This window comes from Delphinapterus leucas, chromosome 9 (assembly GCF_059928025.1).
Source record: "Delphinapterus leucas isolate spDelLeu-1000000601 "Yukka" chromosome 9, BTC_Dleu_Yukka2, whole genome shotgun sequence".
NCBI classification, from domain to species: Eukaryota; Metazoa; Chordata; class Mammalia; order Artiodactyla; family Monodontidae; genus Delphinapterus; species Delphinapterus leucas.
This window is the reverse complement of record NC_143137.1, coordinates 42,985,363-43,011,757: the sequence shown is the minus strand read 5'-3', so window position 1 is coordinate 43,011,757 and position 26,395 is coordinate 42,985,363. Positions and strand designations below refer to the sequence as shown.

Sequence of the window (26,395 nt, the reverse complement as noted above, 5' to 3'; positions counted from 1 at the left end):
TTACATAAATGTTTTGCTCTTACAGTCATTCCACCTGACAGTCTACTCCAGAAATTGCAGCTTGTTGGCTGGGGAACTGAAGAAATCTACTTTTTTTAGTTGCTCTGAACATTTCTTCCATGCTTTGTTGAGTGAATAAGTAGGCACAATTTACTTGGCTATTTTGTTAATAGAATGCTACTTCTTTAGAAATCAAGCCATGCCCCTTTACTTTACAGATATAAACTTTGTCACCCTCAGAGTTTAAGTGGCCTCATTTAAGGTCACACAGTTTATGGAAGAGCCCTAGAACCCAGGCCCCGCTTTGGAACTGCTTATTTGGTTCCTTTGTGAACGTAGAATACAGTAAGGAATTTCATCTTGACATGGAACCTGAGCTCTAAATTTTTACTCTTTGATCAAAGGTATGCTAAACCTTTACACTAAACTTCTAGAAGGTGTCATAAAGCCATGGAGGAGAACAGAGGGAGCACAGTTAATGAAGGCTGCAAAAGAGGAAAAGGGTAGGAAGAAAGAAGGAAGCTTGTTGGCCCACAGTGACCCAGGGCTTCTTGCCACACATTGGCTCTAGCAGAATCATCAGTCTCTTGAGCATTTAATGATAAACCCTTGGAAGGTGGGGAGCACATGTCACATAGCTGCTGCTTCTTCTGGTCCAGGTACTAAGTCAGCAAATAACATTTTGAAGTGAATGAAAGATTTATGGCAACAAATTAACATATGGTATCTTCAAGATATGTTTTAAAGCAGTTAGTTGTGGGTTGTTAAAGGAAGGCGAGGTAGGATGTTTGATGGAGGTGGAAATCGTTTTTAATGTCCAGTTTGCCTTTTGGCCCGCAGGACTCTACTGTAGTGTGTAAGAAGAAGTGCTCCCACCCTGGTGGATGCAGCAAAGGCGAGGAGGCCTGTTGTGAGGAGTGCCTTCTACGAGTGCCCCCGGAAGACATCAAAGTGTGCAAGTTTGGAAACAAGATTTTCCGGGTATGTCACGAGCCAAGCTCATGGGAACTGTTGTACGATACTGAGTGGTAAAAAGCTCCTGACAAAATGCAGGTTGCAGTATTCCATCTTTTGTATATATACATGTGTGTATGTGTATAAATGTACTTATTTATATTACAATATTATATATACATATGTATTTAGAATCAAGGACACACAGGGACAGAGAAGCAACTGTTTGAAAACGTGTTTTTCTTTGGCTTTACTTTTGCTTTATAAAATACTTTAAACCTGTAAAACATGATTCCCCTTTCCAAATGTGGTGGCCAGTGGCTGGGGCTGAGCTGAGGATGTCCCTGGATGGTACAGCTGCGGGTGCCCAAATGCCCAGGGGCATCTCCGGCAGTCAGAGATTCTCAGTGCTCCTTGCCAAGACCCTGATTCTTTTAGAACTTTTCCACTTAAATTACTTTTTCGAAGAGAGATTTTCTCATTTGGAAGATGTTCGGGTGAGGATGTTCACAGGGTATGTGGCCAGCAGAGCAGGTGAGTAAAGGTGAGAGAGCCCTGCCCCAGCCGAGCTAGAAGGGCTGTCTGCTGCCCATCTCAGGTATGTTTTACATCGTTTTCTAACAGCCCGGCTGGGAAGTTGTGCAGCCACCATTTAAACATCTGGATGAAGATTGTTGGCTTTGTCCAAAGAGCTTCCCATCTAGACTGTTTTCCCCAGGGGTGGAGGGAGTCTCTCTGTATCTGAAGGCATCATCTCAGGATACCATGAGAATTGAGACCCTCAGAATCAAGTCAGAGACAGAGGCACCTCAGGCCTGCTGCACCTAGCTGGACTTCCTATTACAGAGGTGGAGGGAGAGTCTTGATTCTTACGGCATCTGTAAGAAGCCCTGAGGTGTCATGCCTAAGGGAAGGCCGCCGTGTGTGTGTGTGTGTGTGTGTGTGTGTGTGTGTGTGTGTGTGTGTGTGTGTGTGTGTTGTGGTTACACCAGGCTTCCAGAGCCACTCACGTGTCCACTTTACACAAAGCCTTCCTCTGTCTCCAGAGCCTCCAGATGCAGTAGGCTCACTCTGATGACAGTTTTGTGTGCAAAGTGCTTTCCAGGCTCCTCGCCCTGGAAAGGTCCCTTCATGTAAGTAGACGAGGCCTGAAGTAATTTACAGAGTCCTAGAAATGTGCACTCAGAGAATTTGCAGTAGTCAGATGCTCTTGGAGACAGACTCAGTCAGAGAAATAAAAGGCACTGAAGAGTAGGTAGTCCTTAAAATACCTTCATAAAATGAGAAGGAAGAGAAAGGGAAATAGTCAACATCAAAGATCTGGGCTAGTTTTTCTGTTTCTACTAAAATTTGCTGCTTAGATCCATAAGCCCAGAAAGGAGTCCTTGCTTTTCCTGTAATCTCCTTTCTCACAAACAAGGATGCACATTCCTGCATGTTCTCCAGAGGTGCAGGGTTTTTGTGACTGGGCATTCGGCAATTGCCAATTATAAATCCAGTGAGTCAAAGAAATTCCTCAAACAGCCCTTTCTGGACTAGAAAATGTGTCCCAAAGTGCTACCCAGCTTTTTGGGAGGAGAGTATCAGACAGGCAGGGACATGGGACAAATGGCTCTTGGAATTTTCTGTCCGGGCTCCACATTTTCAGATGGCTTACGGGTCAGGTGTCCTCCTGGCAATGGGAGTCATATGAATTAGCCAGTGTTCTTTGCATGTTCGTGCCCTGTGTGGGCCAGAACCATGTCACATCTGGGAATAAACTAACCACCTGCGGACATCTCAATTAACTGCTGGCATCTGGGACAGCTCAAACATTTCAGTCCTATGAGATGGAAAAATTAGACCCTTGTGGTTGCATCATGTATGAAAACTCTTGTTTGTCTCCCAGGGTGAAGCTAAGTAAACAATGTAGGAGGTGCAAGATGCAAATATGACTTGGTTAGATGTACGAGAATTCTTTTTATATCCTGGTGGGGAAATGCACACATACACACACACACCCCCTCCAATCTGATCTTTCTATCAAATCAGTTAGATGTAGATGAACACCTCAGAGTAATTTAGTCTAATGATGGCATCCATCACTCAGGGTAAGAAATGCTTTCCTTGACAGACAAATCCCAGCCTGCTGGATTAACTCCCATCAGCCTCCAGCTGATAGAGAATCCTGTGCTCTCTCCTGTAGGATGGAGAGATGTGGTCGTCTGTCAACTGCACCATCTGTGCTTGTGTGAAAGGCAAGACAGAGTGTCGCAAGAAGCAGTGCGTTCCCATCAGCAGTTGCCCTCAGGTATGTGTGCAGGTTGACTTTCTCTCTACCTGAGCATCTTGAGAACCATCCTGTGTGTGGCATGGTCACCTACCACCTTCTGAACACAAAATCCAGATCCTCCAAAATTGCCAAGTTCGCAAACAGCCACATGTCCCTTGCAAAACTTGCTCCTTTGCTTTTATGGTTCCCACTCAGATTGTAGCCTAGCGGGACAATAGCTCTTACCTTGCTCCATTTCTTACGGACCTCTCCCAGTTCTTTGTTTCAATGTCTCCAACTCCTGTTTGATCTGCTCCCTTGTTTCTTCTGCTGGGTTTTCTGTTGAGCATCATAACCGTCCTTTGCATTTTCCTCCTTTCTCTCTCTCTTCTCAAATCAGAATTTTCTTCCCATTAACCATTCAAAGGAATATGTGGTTGTTTATTAGTAAATTTCCCAAGGGGTTTCACCTGCCCAGCAGCACCCTCCAGCCCCTTTACTGAAGTTTTCCCTCTCTAACCCTGGCCTCTGTTGTAGCCCCAAATGGAAATAGCATCCTTATGGAAATATCTCTTTTCAGAGACCCACAGTTCCAGCACACTGAATAAAGCAACCATTATCTTCCAAAGCATGAGCTTCATTGAATTCACCTCAGCAACTTGAAACCTTTCAAGGTTTTATGCATTTTGGGAAAATGTCAAGCCTATTCAATACCATCCAGTGAATGAAAAAATACATCCATATATTCAGGACATGTCTTCCCTTCTCTGTTAGAGACAGCTTTTAATTTTATTCACATCTGTTATTATTATAAACAAAAAGTTGCTGTTTTTACTTGAGGGCCAAATGAGGCACAAAAAAACAACAGCTGTTGCTATTGCACAACTGAATAAAAGGGGCAGAAAAAAAAGAAAAAAAAAAACCCTAATTAGTCTTGCTTTAAAAAGCCTCAGACATAAAACTGAAAACCTCCTATAAAAGAAAAAAAGAAGAAAAAAAAAAAACCAGGAGATAGAATAAGAAGACTTGAGCATGGTCTGCTTATAAATATTCATTGGGAAAAATGGGATCACATCATCTCTGCCCGTCCTCGGGGAACCCTTGCTGCTAATGAACTCTGGCAGCACATGTTAGTAATAATGGGCTTCCTTATTCTACAGACAAAAACAGAGGGCTGTGCTGCAGGCGTGATGGTTCTCATTGTCCGCTTGCCATGGGGAGGTCAACGCTCTTTCAGTCACCAGCATCTCATTAGTGTCTCTTCTTTGTGGGCCGTATTTGGGCCAGGAGCATCCGTCCCTCCAGGCGGGCCTGTTCCCGCCTCACCCCTCCTCGGCTTGTCAGAGCCCATCAGGCAGTGCCCGGCTCCTGCCCCAGGGCTTACTTTCTGTTTCTAGGCATTTTTCCAACCATTCCTCTGGTTCATACTTTCCCTCCTCAGGGGCCAGCACAAGCACTTTGGAAGATAACTTAGTTCTACCATGGAAATCCTGTTAAACACTTACTTCCCCTCCCCTGCATTGCCTGGGGAAATTAAAAAAAAAATTTTCTGGAGAAGCAGACTGTATTCCTGCTCTGTCCTTCCTGGCTACTACACATCTCTTTTTCCAGAAGTATGCGTGCCTTGTTGAAAAAGAATTTTGTGGTTGGATTCCCTCCCTGACAGTCCCCCAGGGGCAAAGGAGTGCCTTTGTTGAGAGGGACTGAGGGTTCCGCTGGGGACAAGGTCGTTATGACACTGTCATCTCATCAGTGTTAATATGTACTGAAACTTCCTCTGTAGTCACAGGACCAATCTTGTTTGTTGCTGAGACCACCCCTCTGAGGTGGGTGTCGTTACTAGACCCTTCTTACTGATGAGGTCACAGCGGGTCCAGAGTTCCCCAGCGAGTTACATGTAACTCAGGAGCGCAGACTTCATAGCTTGCACTTGATTTATTCCCTGCCTAATTTAGTGATCTGACCAGCCCCATTCTCACTTCCTGAAGAAGGGAGCTGGCTGTTTCTGTCGAGGTGCAGATGTAGGGAATCATAGTCACCCTTTGTTGAGGACTTGGTTTATACAGCTCTGCTCCGTTCCGTTAGCGTACCTGATGCCACCCTCTGGTACTATCATTCCATCAGCCTGAGCCAACCTCCTCTGGCTTTGTCCTCAACTGTTTTCAGTCACGAGAAGCCAAAGGAGACCTCTGTGTCAAATAGAAACAGATAAGAGAGCTCTTGGCCATAAAATTGTCATGGTGCCCCAGCCATGGGAGGGCTGCCAGTTTTAAGTCTCATTCAAACTTGTCATAGCCTTTAATGTACCTTTTAAGGCTTAGCTGATGCAAAAATGAATCAGACATGGTTCTAATTCTTCAATAATCAACTAGTGTCTTGGTTTTTTTTTGGTTAGTATGATTTTTTTTTTAAGTACCTAAATCTATTCCTGATGCAGTTGACAGGTAGTAAACCAGTGTGTGGCCTTGACACAAGTCTTGGGCCACCTCTCTGTGGTCTGTTTCCTTAGTTTCCTATAAAGATGGGAAAGGGGCATCTACATTTAGAGGGTTGTTGTGAAGCATAAATGAGATAAAGTAAGAAGAACGTATAACATTCTTTCTACTGTATAGCAGATACCAAATAAATGTTAAGTTCTCTTAAAGATTAAGATGAGACCTCTCTCATCTTAAAAATCTGGAGTGGAAAGGGCTTCCCTGGTGGCGCAGTGGTTGAGAGTCCGCCTGCCGATGCAGGGGACACGGGTTCGTGCCCCGGTCCGGGAAGATCCCACATGCCGCGGAGCGGCTGGGCCCGTGAGCCATGGCCGCTGAGCCTGCGCGTCCGGAGCCTGTGCACCGCAACGGGAGAGGCCACAACAGTGAGAGGCCCGCGTACCGCAAAAAAAAAATCTGGAGTGGAAAGAACGTGGCCTATAAAGTCACACAAAATCAGGTTTGATTTTGGGTTCTACTACCCTTGTATTGCGTGACATCAATTTCTTTATCTATAAGAAGGAAAATGCTCAGCTCATAAAATTCTTGTGCATCTTAATAACACAGATTATAATAACATAATATTAATTAAACCCTAATATGTTCTTAATATTAACTTATAAAATCCTTACAATTAACCTGATGTTAGATAACCTAGGGGAAATATCTAGTAGGATGTTTGTTCCATAGCATGTGCTTCCTAAATGTTAATCTTCTTCCACATTTCTTTTTCCCTGTGATTCCACTGAGTCAGAGATAAGAAAGATCCATTCTCTGATAAGGGTCCTGAGAATATGCTTCTTCCTTTAAATGTCAAGCATCAACAAAAAATTGAAATAAATGCAGTAGAGGAGATTACACTGTATTTCCAGAAAGGTAATGGAAAATTACTCAGGATTTCAAAACCCTCAGCCTCATTGGCTTTGACTACATAATAGTGACTTAACAGGGATAGCATACTGCTTTCTGAAAGAAGAAATCAGACTGAATTTGGTCCGTAGCACAGGTATTGTTCATATGCATAGGCCCAAGCTTGGGTTACTGTTTATTTTTGGGCCCTTCCAATAAGCAAAGACAGAATGAAGGCCTTGCATGGATTGATAGCTTGACAGCCAGTTCCCATTTCTATGTGTGTGTACTTGGTCTCTAGAGGGCTAGATTTTGGTATCAGTGAAAAGGTGGAATCCAGACTGCCTCCATCTTCGCTCCATGTGAGAAAAATCACACCAATGAGGCCTTTAGATATTGTATTTCTCAGAGGATAAAAACAGGAAAGCTTTCTGAATGACTCTGCCTGGCCATAGAACCTGATACTTGAAACTTCATTTTTACCACCATCATCACCATCTGGGCATTGAGTTCAAATACAGCTGGGACTGATTTCATTGGTTTGTCTGGTATTAGATTTAAAAAAGAGTTTTGTCCTCAGCAGACCCTGTTTCTTAACACTGAAATCTTATTTGTTTTTCTCTTGATTAGGGTAAAATTCTCAACAGGAAAGGATGCTGTCCTATTTGCACTGAAAGTAAGTTTGTTAAAAATATGCTATTAATATTTATTTTGCATTTTATAGTGCAACAAGGAAAACGGTGGTGTAAGTTTTCAGCCTATTTTAGTTCTGTAGGTCTAGGTTGGGATCATCTCACCTTTCTACAGACAATTTAAGTCAATGGTAATCCTCGAACAGAAGCACAACTGAGACAAATGTAGATGTTTCCGTTGGAATTTGTTGCTCTGAGAAATTTAGAAGACAAACGGTCTGATGAGGTTTTAGGAAGGACCAGATAACTTCATGTGCCTTTTAACTGCTAATAGCATTTGCAGTCATAGCGGCTAAGATAATGATATCCAGTAAAACCAAACATTATATATAATCTAGGAGAGATTTTCCTTCTATCATTATGAAGCCAAACAGCTGCCCTTCTTCCTCCCTCACCCCCACCATTTTGCCCTTTCTCTTGGGCACATCCCCTGTTGCTGTTGGTAGAGAGAAAACAAGAGTTCATTAGGTTGGCAATGGTTTGGCCATCCTGTTATTTTTTACTGAGCTGTTGAAGGTTCTCTCTAACATGGCTTATTCTGAAAGCCATCTGGGACTGTACAGAGAGCATAGCAACAGATTTAATGTCATCCCCACATGTAGGCATGCCCACATCTATTAGCAAACCACTGTTTTAGTCCCCTCACATTCATATGCTTTCGAGATAGCTTTCTGAACTGTTTCATTAAAGGAGTATTCATAATGTCACTGTCAAATTAGTATGATAAGCAGGATTAACCAAGCCATGGAGTCTATTAGAAGGTATTTTTGAGCCATTTAGGCTTAGAGAAGTGGGCTTTGATGACAGTTGAAAAGCAGCTTTCACATGGGAACAAGCGTTCCCATTTAGACAATGGATGCATAGGTTCGTTGTATATATTACCATATATACATATATTACTATATATATACACATACATATCTATATCTCACTATTTTTTGAGACTGAGAGATATTAGACAATTATACACTATACACTGGATGAAAGTGCTGGCTGAATTAATGAAAATTAAATTATAGATTTAATAAAAGAATTTTTCTTTAAAGGTAAGGAAGTACATAGAATAACTCAAAGGAGGCCAACCAAGTATGACTTAGTAGAGCCTCGGAATTATGCAGAAAGAAGAATTAGCTATGATTAACACACCAGTTGATCTTAAAACATGTGTATAAACTATTACATTTAATCATCTTCCCAGAGACTCTCTGAGGAAATTTTGTTTAGGGATGGTTTGGAGGCCGCTTCCAGCTTCATTCCTTTTTGGATGAGCAGAGTCGAGTCTAAATTGATGAAGTTTTCCTCTGTATCCATGTCGATGAAGATGTTTGCATTTCCCTAGAAAGTACCTCCTAGTTGAAGCAGAGACAGACTTTAATGAACTCCTCAGATCTTCTAGCTGACCCTTTCGATTTGCATGAACACAGATAGGTTACATCTGCCCATCTCACTGCTGTCAGGCAGGAACGCTGCTTATCAGCGTAATAAAAACATATAGCCAGTCTCGTACAGAAACAGCCTAAACCTTGAATTACCTGACTTTATGTTGCAAGAATCAAGAAGGATGATTATTGAGATCGTTGAGAGGAAAGCTACATTTCATTATTAGTTTATCCACTATGGGCTAGACTTTCCAAATGTAGAATACTGGTGGCTTATTAGAAAACAAAAAGGAAAGAAAAGAAGAATAGAAGGATGGGCATGACGAAACTAAACCAAGTTTGTAACTGGTCATATTAAATATTTATTGTACATGTGTTGTACCTTGTATTGTAAATATAAATGTTGTACATGTGAATGAGTCTGTGACTTCTGTCACTGAGAGAGGCAAGTTGGCAAGGGAGAAGCCACCCAGCTGGAGGGGCACCAGGGAGATCACTGACTCTGTGCACCTGCGTCCAGCAGGTCAGTGTGGGAAGAGCCCAGGCGTGTGGTTCTTGGTCCAGATCAAGATGATATCATCAGATGGTGATGTCTCAGTTTCCTTTGGTGTTCTTTCCATCTGTTTACTCCCTCTTGCTCTCCAGCAGTTCTTCCATCAATGCTGTAAAGCACATTCTATTTGTAGAGGTTTATCTATTCAGATCGAGTTATGAGATGGGATGACTTCCAGTTTTTTTAAGCAATGCCCAGATTTTCATAGCACGTTCAGGTAGACTTATTCCAATGTCCTTTAGCTGCGGCCAAAAGACCTCCTATTTTGAAATTCCTTTGTCATTATACCCAGGATCCAGAACAAACCTTAGAGCTCGTTTTTTCCTCCTACGTCAATTATGAAAGTTCTTCTGGTATATGGGTTCCTAGAGCAGACAAACGAAGGTTGAAGTCCAAACTAAGGCTAGTGTGTTCTAAAACCAGAAAAATGACCAATTTCTGTCTCATTCAAACAAGATCACACGTGCACATATATACCCCATTAGTTACTGCAGAGTTTTCAACCTCAGGATTGCTGATAGTTTGGCCAGATAACTCTTTGTGGTGGAGGCTGTCCTGTGCATTGTGTGATGTTTAGCAGCATCTCTGGCCTCTACCCACTAGATGCCAGTAGCATCCCAGCAATATCTCCCGACATTTCCAAATGTCCCCTGGGGAGCAACATCACCCTTGGTTGAGAAGCATTGGTACTGCAAACAGGGGTAACAGTGTAGGTGAATCCAGAAATAAACACCTGTGGTACTAGTAACAGTAACTTGACTCTTAAGACAGTGATTAGATGAAGCAGGAGGGTAAAGTGAGGCTGACCTTTGCTGATGTAAAAAGTGACAGGGTGGGGGAACTTCCCTGGTGGTCCAGTGGTTAAAACTCCTTGCTTTCACTGCAGGGGTCACGTGTTCGATCCCTGGTTGGGGAACTAAGATCCCACATGTTGCACGGTGTGCAAAAAAAAAGAGCAGAAGCCTCTGGATTTAATTGAATGTATTTCTATATTTTCATTGCCTAGCCCTAGAAAAAAATTGTAAAGGCATATTATATCTCGATGGATTCACGTCAACTAAACCATCTTTGCTTTAGTTGCTAGGAAGCTAGAAATAAATTTGTACCCCATCTCTAACAGCATGTGGTTCTTGAGTAATAAACTTTCTCCTGACTTTGTCTTATATGTCTACTACCTTTATGTGTTTTGGATTATTTAGCGTGTATGTGTGTAAACTACTTCCAATCCTCTTTTGGAATGAGACAGGAATAAATACTTAGATAGGTATATATACGTGCATACACAGATAAAATGGACTGATTACATAGCTTCAGATCTAAAACTTACTTTGGTTATCTGCAGTGAGATGAGTGTTGCATTGTTTCCAACAGTGACATTGCCTTGTCTGTTTCTAAAATCCCACAGAATTCCTGCTTTATTGACTGGCTTAATCTGTCTTGGTAGTGTTTGGGGCTCTCTCAGACCTCTGAAAGGAATAGTGAAGAGAAAACTCGAAGTAAACGTGTAGAACATTTTTAGTCTTCTCCTTGCAAGTCAGTGATAACAGTAATTTATAATTTTGTAGGTAATAAGCAGTAATTGAGGCACAACATGGTTATATTCCTTACAGTACAGTAGTCTTTGGGTTGGTCTGAAAGGCCAATGATGATTCTATCAAAAAAAAAAAAAAGTCCTTTTAAAATCAGACCTGAAGGAAGTATGAAAAGGATTACTGTCTTTTAATAACATGGGACATTCTCTCTTTACAACTGAAAAGAATTAAATTTTGTTTAGATGATTTATTTAAAGTAAAATATTTGAAGTGAGCTAAACAAACGTTATAAAGCTTCGGTGCAAATGCTGTTTCCTGCCAAAGTATGAGCTATAGCCTAAAGCGAGTCCTGCTTTCCCTGAGCTGAGTGTGATGGGATCACGAGTTGGGGGCCAAGAAGGCCACTGTCTGTTGTATGTATAGCACTTGGTTTGTGTGAAATGTTATCTTACTGTGTGTTGGCAAACAGTAGGTGGAATCTTGACCTAGCCACCCAACAGAGACCTGAATCAGATAAATTCTTTGCTGGCCGAATGTCTGTTTTCAGACATGGAAATGGTACTTAGTGGCAAAGTTTTCCCTGATAAAAGAGGGAGGTGTGTGTGTGTGTGTTGGGGTGTGTGTGGAGAGAGAGAGAGGGAGGGAAAGAGAGACTGACTTTGAGAAAGAATTTAGTCTCTTAACCATCTACAAGACCAGAGGCAACCAAAGGCAGTCCAGACATTGATGCCCCATCTCCGGTCTTACAGATTCATTAAGCTGTGCCTGTAGCTACATCAATCCTCATCATCAGAATCCCAACCCCAAAACAAAGTTCACGATTACGTAACACAGAGGAGGGTAGGGTATTCTGAGCACAGATGTGCATTTAATTGAAATAACCTCAACTACATGTCCCACAAATAGCAGGAAATATCAGATTTCAGCAACTCAGGGTACAAGGAGGCTCACAGTTGCCAGGTGACTTTTTAAAACCCCCAAGGGTTAGATTTCCAGCTGTGCACAGCACTGGGGTGCCTGCTGTCCGAAAGAGGCCCTGCCTGTTGCGTGCACCCACCATGGGCACGGTGGAATTGCCTTGCCTGGTCTTAGCCCACCTTTTTTAAGTCCCTGAGCATCCCTACAGCGATCTCCAATTAAAGAGTGGTTGTAAGAAGGGGAATGCAACAACTTAATGAAACAGTGACCTTTGGGTCCATTTTATGAGAAATCTCCACTGACAGAGGTTCCGCAAATTAGTAATTCTGTGTTTGAGCCTCCAAGACTGTAAGCAACTCCAGGTCCCTTAACACCAAGAGTCTGTCTTTAACTCAGGAAAGCAAGGAAATTTGAAACCGGAGCTCAAGATGCTTGTAGAATAAGAATTTGTGGTGTTGATTTTAGCCCTGCCAAGGAGGAGGAGGAGGAGGAGGAGGAGGAGGAGGAGGTGTTAAGCTAAGTGGCCACTGAAGTTAGCCTCCAGCATCTGGAGGTAGGTTTGTCACAGCTCCCAAGGCCCAACCAGCAGACAGGGTGGCAAATAAAACCCAACTGTACCGCACGCGGCAGCTGGGAAACCCCACGCAGGCAGAAGCAACATTGGAAGGGTGTGAGGAAATCGGTTTGTTTTTCATTTTATATGCTGTTCTGTTCTACGGGATACTGTTGCCTTCAATGTTCTGGCTGTAAATTGATGCAAAGTTGGAGGAGCCTGAGGTTATTAGGGGTTATTATCCACCACGTATTGTCAGTTTCTACAGAGTGGTAGTAACTTCGTCAGTTCTGACTGTGTAGTTAACAATCGTCATCATGGAACAATAATGGCAGCCATTGTAATAGCAGCAGCAGCTAATATTTAGTTATATTAGTAAACAGCCCGAACACTGTCCTGGGCTATCTTTGATCTTATTTGATCCTCACATCCATTTCATGGTCAAGAAATGTTATTAGCTCCATTTTACAGCTGAGGGAACTGAGGCTCAGAGGTTAAGAACGATGCCCAAGGTAGGTAGTGGAGCCCAAATTCCTCCAATGAAGTCTGGCCCCAGGGCCTGGGCTGGAGTTTCTACCATTGACTTCTTAGTCATTTTGTTCGGTTTGACAACCAGGTGCAGTTAGGAAGGGAAGAGAAGGTCCCAAGGGCTTTACAACTGGTGGGGATTAGAGATTGGAGAAGGATTTTAGTAAGAGTTTCCAATTTGATAGTGTTTCCCTCCACGCCACCCAGGGAGAAAGGTAGACTCAAGTGCCCACGTTTTCATCTACCTGGCGACACCTCCACCTTTCTGCTCAGGTCCAGAACAGTTGGTGACGCAAACTGGCGTGGTTTTTCCATGTCCGCTCATTTTTCCAGGTATTTTTTTTCCTTCTGGCAACTCAAGGTGGAGGTATTTCCAGCAGTAAGTGAAGATGTCCCCAAAATTTCTTACTTACAGTGATAAAATACATATAGTTTTAAGTTTGAAATCCCTGTGTATAAATTCCATTGGGAGTAAGAAAGAGCAGAATTGCTCTGCCAGTCAAGCCCATCATCATTTTAGCATCATGGAATTGTATAAATGAATGGACCTTAACTATGAGGTCAACCTTTCTACTTCTTAGGTGAGGAAACTGAGGCTCACAGTAGTATTAACTTGAAGAGCTATGATGAAAACCTGCATTTTTTTTACCTCCTTCTCCAGTATTCATTCTGTAATATCATATGGCCTCCCTGGCTTTTTGCTTGGGAAAGTATTCTTAATACAGATATACCATTATTAAATCATTCAGTTAAAAGTTACTCTCTTGCCTAATTTTGAAAGAATATATCTTTATACATAAAGATATGTATAAATTCATTATTAGACATCGGGCACATTTAGCCAAGGCTGCCATCTTGAATCTCAAGGAAGATGCAAATACCCAGTTTTTAAAGAAACTTGTGACCAAAACCTCTTAAAAGTGGTGCACCTAAAATACCCCTAAGTGACAAAACAAAGAATACAAATCCCAAACTCTGAGAAGTATACTTTGTGGGAAAAACTGTATAATAAATTACACATGACTGTATGCAAAGCTGAGGCAGATTTATACCTCTCTGGAGGTCACATCTCCTCTGAATCAAATAAGAACAACAAAAAATTGCTACTCTGCTGCCACTACAATTGCTCCTATTACCAGCCACGATTTATTGAATGTAAATCTGTGTCAGGCATTGTGATAAATGCTCTCCGTGCATTCTGTCACTTAATCCTCACAGTGATCCATGCAGTGGAAGCTATTGTTATACCCATTTTACAAATGAGTGATCTGAGGGTCTGAGAAATTAAATAAGGTGAGGTCAGCCAATAGCCTGGTCCATGTGACTCCAAAGCCCAAACTTTAAGCACTATTATATGTTCTTTGTTGACTACATTTTTACTCATTTTGGAGGTTTACCGCGAAATATATATGAAGTTTGCCAATTTCTTTCTTCTGTACATGATTAAGGGCTTCTATTTGAGAGCAGTTGTATTTGCTCACCTTTTAAAACCTTATCTATGTTTCTGAGGTCACTTCACCTCTTCAGCTTTTTGGATTACAATACTTGAATTCTAACCTTCCTTGGGAGTTTGGAGATATGACTCATTAGCTGCGCTCGGTGGTTCCCTTTGATGTGAAATTCATATTTATGAGTAGTATCATCCTTTTCCTTATCGCAGTCCCTTTCTTGGTTAATGCTCTCCACCCCCAACCATTGCTCCTTTCCTCTGCTCTGCCCTTTCATATCTCTCCTTAGTACACACATGTGTTCTGCTTTTACTTTACACCTTTTCATCCTGTGAGCTCACAGCCCTGCCTGCATCTGCAGTTACTCTCTCATTTTGGTTTCACATTTGTCCAAACTTCCAGGTCCTTAACATAGGACTTCTTGACAAGATATGAATATGGTAGGTCTCAGCTTCTAAATTTTTTGGAGAGTACATTCTTCTTTCACAAAGGAATGTATTTGAATTTGATTAACAGTTGCTACCTTTGATTCTGTAAATTATCTGGGTTGGGAGTTGGATGGAGAGATCAATGGCTGTTTCCAGCCCCTATCTGTTGACTGAATTTTGGCACCCCCTTTATCCCAGCTGCACAGGTTTTGAGTCTTAATGTTATTTCTCATACTTTGGGCATTTCTCTCCCTTGTTGATAATCAGTCATCAGGTCTGGTTGATTGTCTCTTTGCGTGTTTTTTTTCTAATAAATAATTTCTTTCCCATTCCCACGGCAGCCAGAACCTCATCCTATTGCCTGCAACTAACTCTGTCTTTTCTCTGTCGGCCCCTTCTGCATACCACTGTCGGAATCCAAACTTGGCTTTCACGAAACCAATACCGGCTTCCTTCACTGGTCTCTCTCAGAATTTCCCAAAGTTTGTTTTATAAAACTCTAGTGCTGAGGGATAGTAATGAATAAGATTTTCAAAACAAGGTTCTATTATTAAATACATTAGGGAAATGCTGGGTCAAGTAAACTGAAATTTGTTTCCTCACTGCAGAATTCGCAGAGCCCTTTCTATGCCAGTGTGCAGGGTAGACTTGCAGGAGGATGATGGAGCGTAGAGTCCCTCCCAAGCTAATTTGGGCTGCAGAGGATTTTTTATTTCTACTTATTTTGGCAGAGTAACAGGCAGGATTGATGTTTCATAGGAAACATGTTAAGAAATGCTGGTTATCTGGAATACATTTAAACTTCTCAGGCTGGCAGTAAATCTCAGGCCAATTTATTTAGACGGCTTGGGTGTCTTACATCTCCTGAAGCAACTACCCACTCTGGGCAGATCAGTCTCCTGCTATTCTTGTGCAAGCTGCCTTCTCTCCCATGTCCACGACTTTGTTAACATTCTTCTTTTGGTCTAGCGGCTTACTCCATTCTACCCCCAAATCTACATTTGTATGTCTTTTATAGATGAACTAAACTCACATTGTCTTTTCAACACATTTACATTTTATAAGTATGTTACAGTCTTATCCAGCCCTATTTCAGCAGGCACTGGGTATCTACTTGCTAGATTTGCATAGCATTTATAATAATACAACTAATAATGACTACTCTCTAAGCATCTATTATACTTTGGGCACTTTTGCAATGCTATCTTTGTCTTTATAACCACCCTGCAGAGTAGTTGTTCTTCAGCTCATGTTACAGGTGAACAGACTGAGGTTATACAGGTAGTGTGCGCGTGTTTTTGTAGTCATTGGGTAGCAAGACTGGGATTCAAACCCAGGGCTCTTTTCTAAGCAACTTACTTAATGTTCACAAAGCTCTAAGGTGGCTTTAAAGCTGGAAGATAGGTTAATTTAGAGATGTGAAACCCATCTTTTCACTCAGGTAAGAAGTCCTCTTTACTGATAGATAGCAATTTCTAGTTTAAAGAGGGCAGACATTTTAAGGTCAGAGCTTGGATGATAGAGTGGCAAAAATGCATCTTCTATAACAAGTTTGTATTAACACCCAATGAGTTTCCAGCATTCTGGAAGGTGCCCTGGAGGACATGGATAAAAAGCTCATACAGACCCTGAGTTTAGGAACTTGTAATGTGGTTGGGGAGATGAAACGTAAACACATTAAATGAGAGAACCATGTAATATAGTTTTTAATTAACTTCTAGATAGGTGTCGTTAAACTGAAGTTCATGAACTCTTAGGAGGTCATTGATCAGTCTTAGGAAAGGGTGTCTGTGAGCCTCTACATTTGAGTGGATATACTCATGTGCACTTGGAAGGAAGAGTGTCTATACATTTCTTCAGATTCCCCCAAAGCTCTCTAATCCCAGTTTGTTAACAACAATGACTACGTAGGATGCTGTGGTATAGGGTGTAAATGGAAACATCAAGTCATGGTGTGGGAGGCACTGGCTTCAAAGCCACAGAGATTGGGTTGGATCTATCTTTACTGCTATTGGCTGGGTGACCACGGGCAACAAGGAAACCTCTCCAGACTCATTGCTAAGAAATTAGGGTAATAGTATATACCATGTGTAGAGAAGTAGTGAGGATTAAAGGAGATAGTGAAAATATGGAAAACATCTGGCATGGTACCTGGTGTAACCTAGTCACTGCAGACCAAGTTGCCTTGACTTTTGCTAGATTTATTAGTTTCCTATTGCTGCTGTAACAAATTATTACAAACTTAGTGTCTTAAAAACAATACACATTTATTATCTTAAGTGCTGGAGGCCAGAAGTCTGAAATGGATCTGAATGGGTCAAAATCAAAGTATTGGCAGGGCTGCATTCCTTCTCGAGGCTCTAGGGGAGAATCCGTCTTCATGCCTTGTCCAGCTTCTAGAGGCTGCCCACTTTTCTTGATGTGAAGCCTTCTTTCATCTTCAAAGCCAGCAATGGCAAGTTGAGTCCTTCTCATGCTGCAGCACTGTGTGACACTCACTTTCCTGCCTTCTTGCTTCATTTATAAGGACACTTGTGATAACATTTATCCTGCCTGGAGATAAATACCCAGGATAATCTCCCCATCTCAGGGTCAGCTGGTTAGCAACCTTAATTTCATCTGCAGCCTTAATCCCTTGTCCTGAGAGCATTAGTTAATTATTCAACTAATTACTTGATTAAGCAAAATTCTGTTGAATTACCTGCTGTACACCATTTATTACACTTAACTATTTTAGTGAGTTCAGTGTGGGCAGTTTATTTTCCTCCATTGAAATTTATTCTTTAATTAATTAACCCATTCAGTTAACAAATATTTGATATCTAATATGTATTATACCAGGCATTGCTATGAGTAATGCATAGATGAATCCGTTTATCATGTATATAAATGTAGATTCCCCCAATACACAAGCCAGTGTGCCACGCACTGAGAAGTATACACAAAATTTACATGTAAGGAGTTTAAGGCCTGTTTTTAGGAGTTAAGGATACATTACAACTAAAAGCTGTAGTTGGGTGGAAAGTGATTTATCATAAGCGTTCTGTGGGTATGATGACCATATTTTTAACCTTTAACCTTTTAACCTTCAAACTGAAAAACATAGTGTGACTGTAAGATAGAGTATTTGAATTTAAGAAAAGTCCCAGAAAAGATGAGCTGTGTGGTCAGTTTTGCTTTGGGGACTTACAGGAAAGAGAAGCGACTTTGGCTGAGGCGTGGGGAAGGTTGGCACGTGAGCTGATGAACTCCAGTGCTGTGAACTGAGGTGTGGGGCAGGCACAGCCCACTGCACCAACCAAGATGAGAGGTGGGGAAGCCCTGGGCTTAGCTGGGGAGGCCGTAATAGGATGTCAGCCTCGGCTTTACGTTTAAATTTAGTTCAAATTAGATCTCGAAGGTAAAGATGCTCCCTGTTCTCTTCTGTTTGAAGTTGGTGAGGATATGAGGTTATGGAAATTATATGAAAAGAAATTTACATTCTTAACAGTATCCCTACCAAACCTTTTTTTTTTTTTTAAAATGTTACTTTCAGGTGCCTACTCAACTTTTTAAAAAAATCAGCTTTTTATTTGTAGATTTGTAAGTCTGTCTCATGGATTAGGGATGGGTGGAAAGAAACCCGCTATGACCTAACCCCACATTTACACAGTAAAGTCAGATTAAGTTTTGATTTAAGAAGCCAAGGATGTAAAATCTGAAAGGAATCCAGGTGCCCCTTGGTGGAGCTCCTGTTGGCTTTGAGGTCCCCTGGGGGCAGCAGCTGTCAGGGACACCTCTGAGAGAGGCCAGAGCCTCCTGTGTGGGGAAGTTCAGTTCCTGCTGGATCACACACAGCCTGTTTATATTGGAGGCTTACATCATGTCAGGAGGAGCCTAGACAAACAGCATAAGGGCTTGTGTTCAGGGCAGCGTTTCTAACCCCAGCCTTTCCTGGTTCTTGACCCAAACTTGGCATTATCATGGCTCTTACCCACCTGGGATTCCCAGGAGCCCCTGCATGACCCAGTGGCGCCGGAGTCCCACAGGGCCCGTTTTACTGCAGTTTATGTTGAGGAAAGTTTAAAGCCATGTTTTTCATTTGATAGACCTTCCTCATGGTTAGAACACTACTCTGGAAAGGTACTGTTCTGTGTAGTAGTGTGGTATTCTCTTTGCAGAGAATAATGGACTGAGGATGAAAGTCATTTTCTGTGTTTTCAAAGTGACTTTAGTAACTGGGGAAATCTTACGGTAAGTGAAGAGGAAATAAAATTTCATGTACAGGATAATCTTAACTATGTTAAAATGTACACAAACACAGACACACACACACACACACACACACATACACACACACCCCAAAATGGTAAACAGTGATTATTTCTTGTTGGCGGAACCGTGAATGATACTTTTTTTATTCTTATGCTTTTCTGTTTTTGTTTTGTTGTGTTTTGAGGGAAGGGGGTTAGAGTCTTCTCAGTTTCTCTTATTTTTTTATGACATGAGGTTGTATAATTTTCCCTTAATTTTCGCTGATGGATGTTTTGAGAATAATCACTGTTCTCAGAAGGAAGGCATCTTATTAGAGTAAATATACCCATGGGAGAAATAAATGTACCTGATGAGGTTAAGAGAAAAACATTGGAATTTTGTTTTCAGAAGCAGCCCGACTCTATTAATTCTCATAGCTGTCTTATTAAAATAGGTAAAATCAAAGAGATATGTTTTAATCCAGTATTTTTATTTTTTTAAAACAAATGTCCTTATTCCAAGAGTACACATAGTGATTATAAATAATAAAATGTAAATGTAAATAATAATGTATATACACATAAACAAGAAAGAGGAAAATAAATGTCACACGTAATTTCATTACCTAAGAGAAAAAAACAGTCTTAATATTCTACTCTTTTTTATTCCAGTTCCTAGACATTGTATACATATTACTGAAAGCAAACCAAAACAAAAATGACGTCTGATAATTTGACTTAAAAGACTATGAAAGCACATACCACTGCTTGTAAACTGGCTTTTTCTCTCCATCGTCTGACTTAAACATATTCAGGCAAGGATAGTTATGGAAGGGTCTGTTTATTTAGCTCTAACTGCCACTCCAGGCTTTCCAGAAGAGTGTGACCAGACATCAGAACATCTTGGACTGTGACTCATTTCACTGGGTCTGCTGAGCAAAAATTATATGAGGATACAGTGTTCATTTTTGTCCCCTAAGTGTTTCTATAGTTTTTTTTCCTTTTCAGCGAGGCAGATTTTTTAACCCTGAGATTCTCACTTTCCGTCATTCTCTGTGCATGTGTTCGCTGCTCCTGCATGGACACCTCGAGGATCTGGCATGGGGACCTTGAAGTGCCAGGAAAAAGGGCCAAGGTTTCAAAATTATATTAGTTTGTGATAAAAATGTCCCAAATGAAACACATAATTCTCAGGCATCTTCCTCATCGTGAAATTTTGTTGGCTTCTTCTATATTGCCCTTATACAGAAAAATCATCCTGATCTCCAGACCCTTCTCTTCCACAAGTTATGGCCTCTTGAAAAATATCTTTCCTGACAGCCCTGCTCACACATGATTTCCCTTGCCTGGTCTCCCTGGATGTCCCTCACAGCTTCCTGCCCAGCTATGAGTAAGCTCAGATTTCCCTAGGGCCCCAGGGCCATTCTATAGGCAGTATATTTTCTGTTGCTTCTTTGAGGATTTGGTTTGTCACATAATTGACCTTATCTACATGTACCCACATCTTGACTCTTAAAAACAAAATACAGGGACAACAAAAATGAAAACAGAAACATAAGGCAGAAGAAAAAAAATTATCGCTCATGGTTCTACCACCAAGAAACAATCTCAGTTTACAATTTTGGGGTATGTGTGTGTTTGGATATTTATTTTAGCACAGTCAAGATTATCCTATAGATAGAATTTTGTTTCCTATTTTTCACTTAATATGGCATAAGCATTTCTTCAATCATGAACATTATTTACAGACTTTTTCAATGACTAGATAATAGTTCATTTTATGGATTTACTACCAAGTGCTTAGCTGTTTGTTTAATGTTAGGAGACAATCTAAATATCCATTTTCTTACAATGTGTCCATGATCAGTTGGCATGAAGAATAGTGCTAGGGTATGTAGTGAATTCTTGGTAAACGTTAGCTGTTACTGTTTTTGTTAGTTGTCATTTTGATGCAGTTGGGGTCAGAACACCTGGAGAAGCTGTATGTTGTTCCCTACAGACTCCGGGCAGAAGGTGTAGGCATGCCCTGTGCCTGCTCACAACTGAGAGAGGATTTCTCAGGAATATAATTGCAGCTCCTTCACTTGTGCCTTGGCCTTTGCCAGCTGAAGTCCATCTATTTCAAGCTCAAGAGCTCAAAAGCATTGATTGGTTCTGAGTTTTCTTGACAAGTATGTGGCATTAAAAACTCTGAAAAAGCCCTTTTCTTGAATTTGGTGCATCTGGCGGTCAGGTTAACATTTAGTTCTTTGGGGGCACATGGTAGCATTAACTTTGAACTATTATAATTCTCCTGATGCCACCTGAGGTGTCCCAAAGAACGGCCTTGCTCCCTGTCAACCAAAAAGCACCATCTTCATCCCAGGGAAGGATTCCATTTGTCAGACTGTGAGAGCAATGTGTGATAGGACAATTTTGAAGTAATCACATGGAGAAAGGACTGGAAAATGCAGTATGGGGTGGTTAGATAGGTGGGAACGCTAGTTGGGGGGATATAGGATTAAGAAGGTGAGGGTGGGGTACAGTGTGGAGCAACAAACTGAGTAAAACTGGAGTCACAAGGAAAGAACACCATAAAAAAGGATAAGAAAGGAATCGAAATGGCGGGTGAATTAAACTGTTGCTGGTGAACTTTCAAAGCTTTCTCTCCCACCCTTTTCTTCCACCCTCCTCCCCCAAGTAGTGCCTTTTTTATATTCCTTGAAGTATTTGCTCATTGAAACTCTCCTACATACCAGAAACAATCTGTTCTGTGAGTCTCTATTAAATGTTGACAAGGAAAGCTAACTTAGAACAATAATTAATTTACAAAATTCCCAACACGTATGATTTATATGGAGTCATGTGAAATTGACATATGAAATGACATAATGTATCATAAAACAACATTACTCTCCAAACATTTTAGAAATTAAAAGCAAATGTTTGCCTTGGATCCAGTTGGTCCCGTCAGATCAGTTGGCACATCCTTCCTCTGTATTGATGCTTACTTCTTCTGTTACGTATTCAGAGCAATTATTTGTATAGGATAGTTTCATATTCTTGACCTGTTCTGGAAATCGATCTTTTTATTTTAGTTCTTTCATCATGTGGGCTAATTTCTCTAAATGAATTTCTCATTTCCTGGTTGTTTATGCCTTCTTAAAAACAGATAAAATATCTTTATATAGAAAACAAATCAATGCCAAATTTTGTTGTAAAAAAAGAAATGATATTTAGTTTTCTGTATAAACCTTTGAAATGCCCTAAAGTGTAAAACTTTACTTGGGTCTCATAAGTATTTGAATTAGTGGTATTTTGAAGTGATGAATTCATTGGAATTTCTTAAACTTACTGAATGATGGGTTTTACAATTGATTCTTTATCCAACTTTAGATGTTGATACACAGATCAAAATATAGGAGACTTGTATTTCTAGAAAATACACGGAGACTATCAACTTTATCCGTGTTTGGTTCTTAACAATATTAAACGTGTATCTGTTTGGCAGTTCTATTTATCTGTACTTAGAAATACATGAGTGTTGAATATAATACTTCTGTAAGACCGTGAATAACACTGAGAATACCATGTTTCCAAATTTTTTGAATCAGTTAAATGGAAACCATACTAATGCTTTGGTGTATTGTCATTTATGTTGCTGCCTTTTATTTATATTTTTGTTCTTGTTTATATGGGTTATGAAATTAGGCCAGTTCTGTTTATAAAATTATCCTAGTTTCATTTCTCTGTCTTTGACATTAAGACCATAGAAGCATATCAAGTCTCTAAAATAGAGATGCTTTAAGAATTCAGAAGTGTTGTAAATAACTTTTAAGTATAAAAGCACCAGAAGTATTACATGTCCTGTGAGGTTTGGTACAAACTTTTAGAACAACCAAACTTTTTATTTATTTTCTTTTAAGTTGATTTTCCTTAGTGCACCTCTGCTAAGGCCTTCCCTTTACCTGGCAGGTGCCCCTATCAGGTTTATTGCAGGGACCCCTGATTTCTCTTTGAATCCTTCACTCGGTTTATGACCTGCTTTTGTCTCTCACTCATCCGCAGAGCCTGGCGTTTGCACAGTATTCGGAGATCCCCACTACAACACTTTTGACGGACGGACATTTAACTTTCAGGGGACGTGTCAGTACGTTTTGACAAAAGACTGCTCCTCCCCTGCCTCGCCCTTTCAGGTGCTGGTGAAGAACGATGCGCGCAGGACCCGCTCCTTCTCCTGGACCAAGTCGGTGGACCTGGTGCTGGGCGCCGGCACCGTCAGCCTCCAGCAGCACCTGACCGTGCGCTGGAACGGCTCGCGCGTTGCGCTGCCCTGCCACGCGCCGCAGTTTCACATCGACCTGGACGGCTACCTCTTGAAAGTGACGACCAAAGCAGGTGGGCTTCTAGAAGCACGGGCCTTCTCTGTACCTCTGGCTCTTCCCTCTGTCTCACCAACTTGTGCTCAGGAGCTGCAGCTGCTCCTCCTCCACGGAGGAAAACCAGAGGCAGAGCGGTATTCCAGCCACAGGTGTGGCCGCACGCCCGAGGTGCCACAAAACAGCTGGAGAAATTTGCACACCGAGGAGCCTTGCAGTCCGATGCCAGTTACACCAGTCTTGCAATCTGTCGACATCCAGTGCCTTTCCATCCGCATTCCAGACATAGCGGTGGTTCTCTCCGAATAACCCCTTTCTCATGTTTTGTTGCTACTTTAGGCCATTGATGTCTAGCTTGGAATTGTGTCTTTCCCAGCTCAGCCAGTAATGTGCAGTCTCACATCCGTGAGAAAGAGTGTTTCCTTGTTAGCATCTGTCCAAGAAGGAGGGACTCCTCAAAAGCAAACTGCAAAAGTGTGGGTGTGAAGATGGCAGCGCAGATGGTGGACTGTGTGACCAACAGTCCTGTCCATTCTTGACCCGGGGCAGGATGCTCATTGAGTTGAGGGGTAGAACCACTGGCTTCTGCTGGAGGACACTTAGGATGCTTGCTCTGAAAGCACTTCCCCCAGCCGTGGGCACAGGCAGCTGGCCGCTGAGGCCTTTTCTCAGCATCACATGTTGCCTGAGGCCCCCTGGACTCTGTGTTTCCCCTCCACGGGCAGATACATTCCCCCTAGGCCAAACTGTTCATAGTTGCTAGTAGGTTACTCTAGGCGTTCAGTGAGGCTCAAATTTTTGTCTGTGAGGTGCTGCCTTAGAGAGGCACCTTAGAAGCAGAAATCAATCGTTCATTCTCAGCCCCAAAGAATGAATTCAGTTCGTTTACACAGTTTATATTATATCATGTATGGTTCCTTCCATGCTGCCTTTGGTTAATGCATATTGTTTGTCAGTTGGATTTTGAACTGCATGTCCTCCTGGCATATGCTATTTCTTTAAGCACGATACTTGAGGAAATCAGCATATTTCTTACTTTTTGCACTGATGAGAATTTAACAATGTCAAAACATCAATTGGGTTCCAGTTTCTTTAGCTAATATGGGTTGAAAGGGAAACATTTGATAGAGCAGGCGCTTTTGAGGGACTGCAGAGACTGTTCTCCACGGCACCTTCAAAATATATTTGGTAAATTGATTTGAGCCGATGGAATGCCAGCTTAGCTAAACAAAGGCAGGAAGCCAAGGAGAAGCCCAGGGAGCTTTTATTTAAGAAATGTTAAATATTAATGTATTGGGACATTCTATAAAGAAGGGAAGATTCCCATTGTTCACTTTGACAGTGGTAGATGTGAAGAGCTCTGTTCATTCAACTTTAGAGGGATTAATCCACCCCAGACAATTCAGACACCTGTTGTTGCATTCAAATGACATGCCACTCTGCACATGTAGGCCTCAGCTCATCCCTTTGAAGGAAGCAACAGTTTGTGGCTTCATGTAGAATGTACACAAAATGACCCATTATTACACAGTTATAATTAGAAGCACCTTGCTTATCTGTTTGCAAGCCAGGTGAACACAGTGGATTCTACTGATATGGAAATTATTAGTCATCTACAACCCAGTACTCAAAGGGATTCTGCATATTCAGATATTACTGACAGTTGAGGAGTTTCAGTACTGTTCCTGTCACAGCTGACAATACCTTACGGAATAAGTGTACTCTTTGTAAGGATTTCACATGGCAAATATGACCACAAGGATGAGGCTGCTAAGAAAATAATAATATATCATAAATACCATAATTAGGATAGTGAATTTAACTCTTCTAGGCCTTGAACTCAGTTTTACAATTTCTTTTCTTTTTCTGTCTCTCTTGCCATGATGCAAGTAATTTATGTGCCCTTAATACCCAGCTGAACAACTTCCTGTATTACACGGAGCGCACAAGCTTTCTGCTTGCTAGGGAGGAACTGTATTTCTTTGGGCACTAAACTTGCTTCGCGATTATCCATTGAATGGAACAATTCCATTTCCAGACAATGGTCTCTTCCACTCTGGTCTACCAATCTCAGTTTGTACTACCCCTTAGGGATATTTTCTTTTTATTACCTATTGATTGCCTATCTAAAATATCACAGTATATCCTTTGAGTGTTTGTTCTTCCTCCATAATTTGTTTTCATAAGCTCATGTGATCAAAGGGTACCTTCTTCAAAATAGCAGCTTAAATCAAGCCTGCAGCTGGAAGATGGGATATGGGGAAGAATGGCTCTGTGGCCCTGTGGTTTATAGACTTAGCGCTTCATGATGGAATTGTCTGCCAGAGGAGCACAGGTGGCCGTGTAGCTTGGGTGGAATTAGGCTATAGCTACATTCCTAATAACAACTCGGGTAGTACAGAAGACACAGAACAAGGCTCAGTAGCTTGAGAAAGCTCTGCTCACCCCTGTCACACACACCCCCACCCCAACTCTTGGCACTTAGCGAATCACTTAAAATATTTCCTTTCTGCCGCCTGTTCACTTCATCAACTCCACCTGAAAGAGTTACATCAGATCCACCTGAAAGCATTAACATGTGGGAGTGCGACTTTTTATTTCACTTTTGGTAGAGCTCTACGCTTGATGAACCTAGAGTATATATATATATATATATATATATATATATATATATATATATCTTTTTCTTTTTTTCCTTTGGTGTAAACTCTAAACAGAAAAATTATCCATTTTTAAGCATCACTGTGGTATGTCTACAGATTTTGCCTCTCCTCTCTCTCTTAAAAGTGGACTGCAGCAAAAGCAACAATAACAACCAAAAAAACAAAGCAAAGAAAACCACAAAATAAAAGAACAACAATCCCCCTACCAAAAAGAAAAAAAAAAAAATTAGTAGTCTGGAGCCAGGTCACACACTTGAAAGGTGAAAAACAGGTTGGTAAAATATTCACTGGTGAGAAGGGAAAATTGGAAAGCTCTTCATACAGTGGAAGGAATGCAGCTGCTGCTCACATCCCACATGAGACGTGTGCTTCAGCATTGGCCTTCTGACTGCCAGTTATTTCTACCAATTTCCCATGCAGAGAACTGGGAAACTCATCCCAGCTGCAGAAAGGACTAACCCCAAACCCTCAAACACTTCCATGGCATTTTCATCTCATAAGATGCCTATTTAAAATATCTTTAGGAAGAGCAGGTTTTTTTTTCAATTACAACTTATTCATTTTTTTTTTTTTGCCTGTCACT

At 41.3% G+C, this 26,395-nt stretch overlaps 1 protein-coding gene across 1 annotated transcript in view; it reads left to right on the top strand.

Annotated features, from left to right (window-relative positions):
* The first annotated feature begins 272 nt into the window (after window positions 1–272).
* The window catches only part of BMPER (BMP binding endothelial regulator), a 108,174-nt gene continuing 82,051 nt past the window's right edge, over window positions 273–26,395 (top strand). The window contains exons 1-4 of the mRNA XM_022583589.2: window positions 273–981; window positions 3,140–3,244; window positions 7,159–7,204; window positions 22,839–23,168. Of these exons, the coding sequence (XP_022439297.2) occupies window positions 814–981; window positions 3,140–3,244; window positions 7,159–7,204; window positions 22,839–23,168 (649 nt within the window). The 5' untranslated portion in view covers window positions 273–813. The remainder of the gene's footprint in view (window positions 982–3,139; window positions 3,245–7,158; window positions 7,205–22,838; window positions 23,169–26,395) is intronic.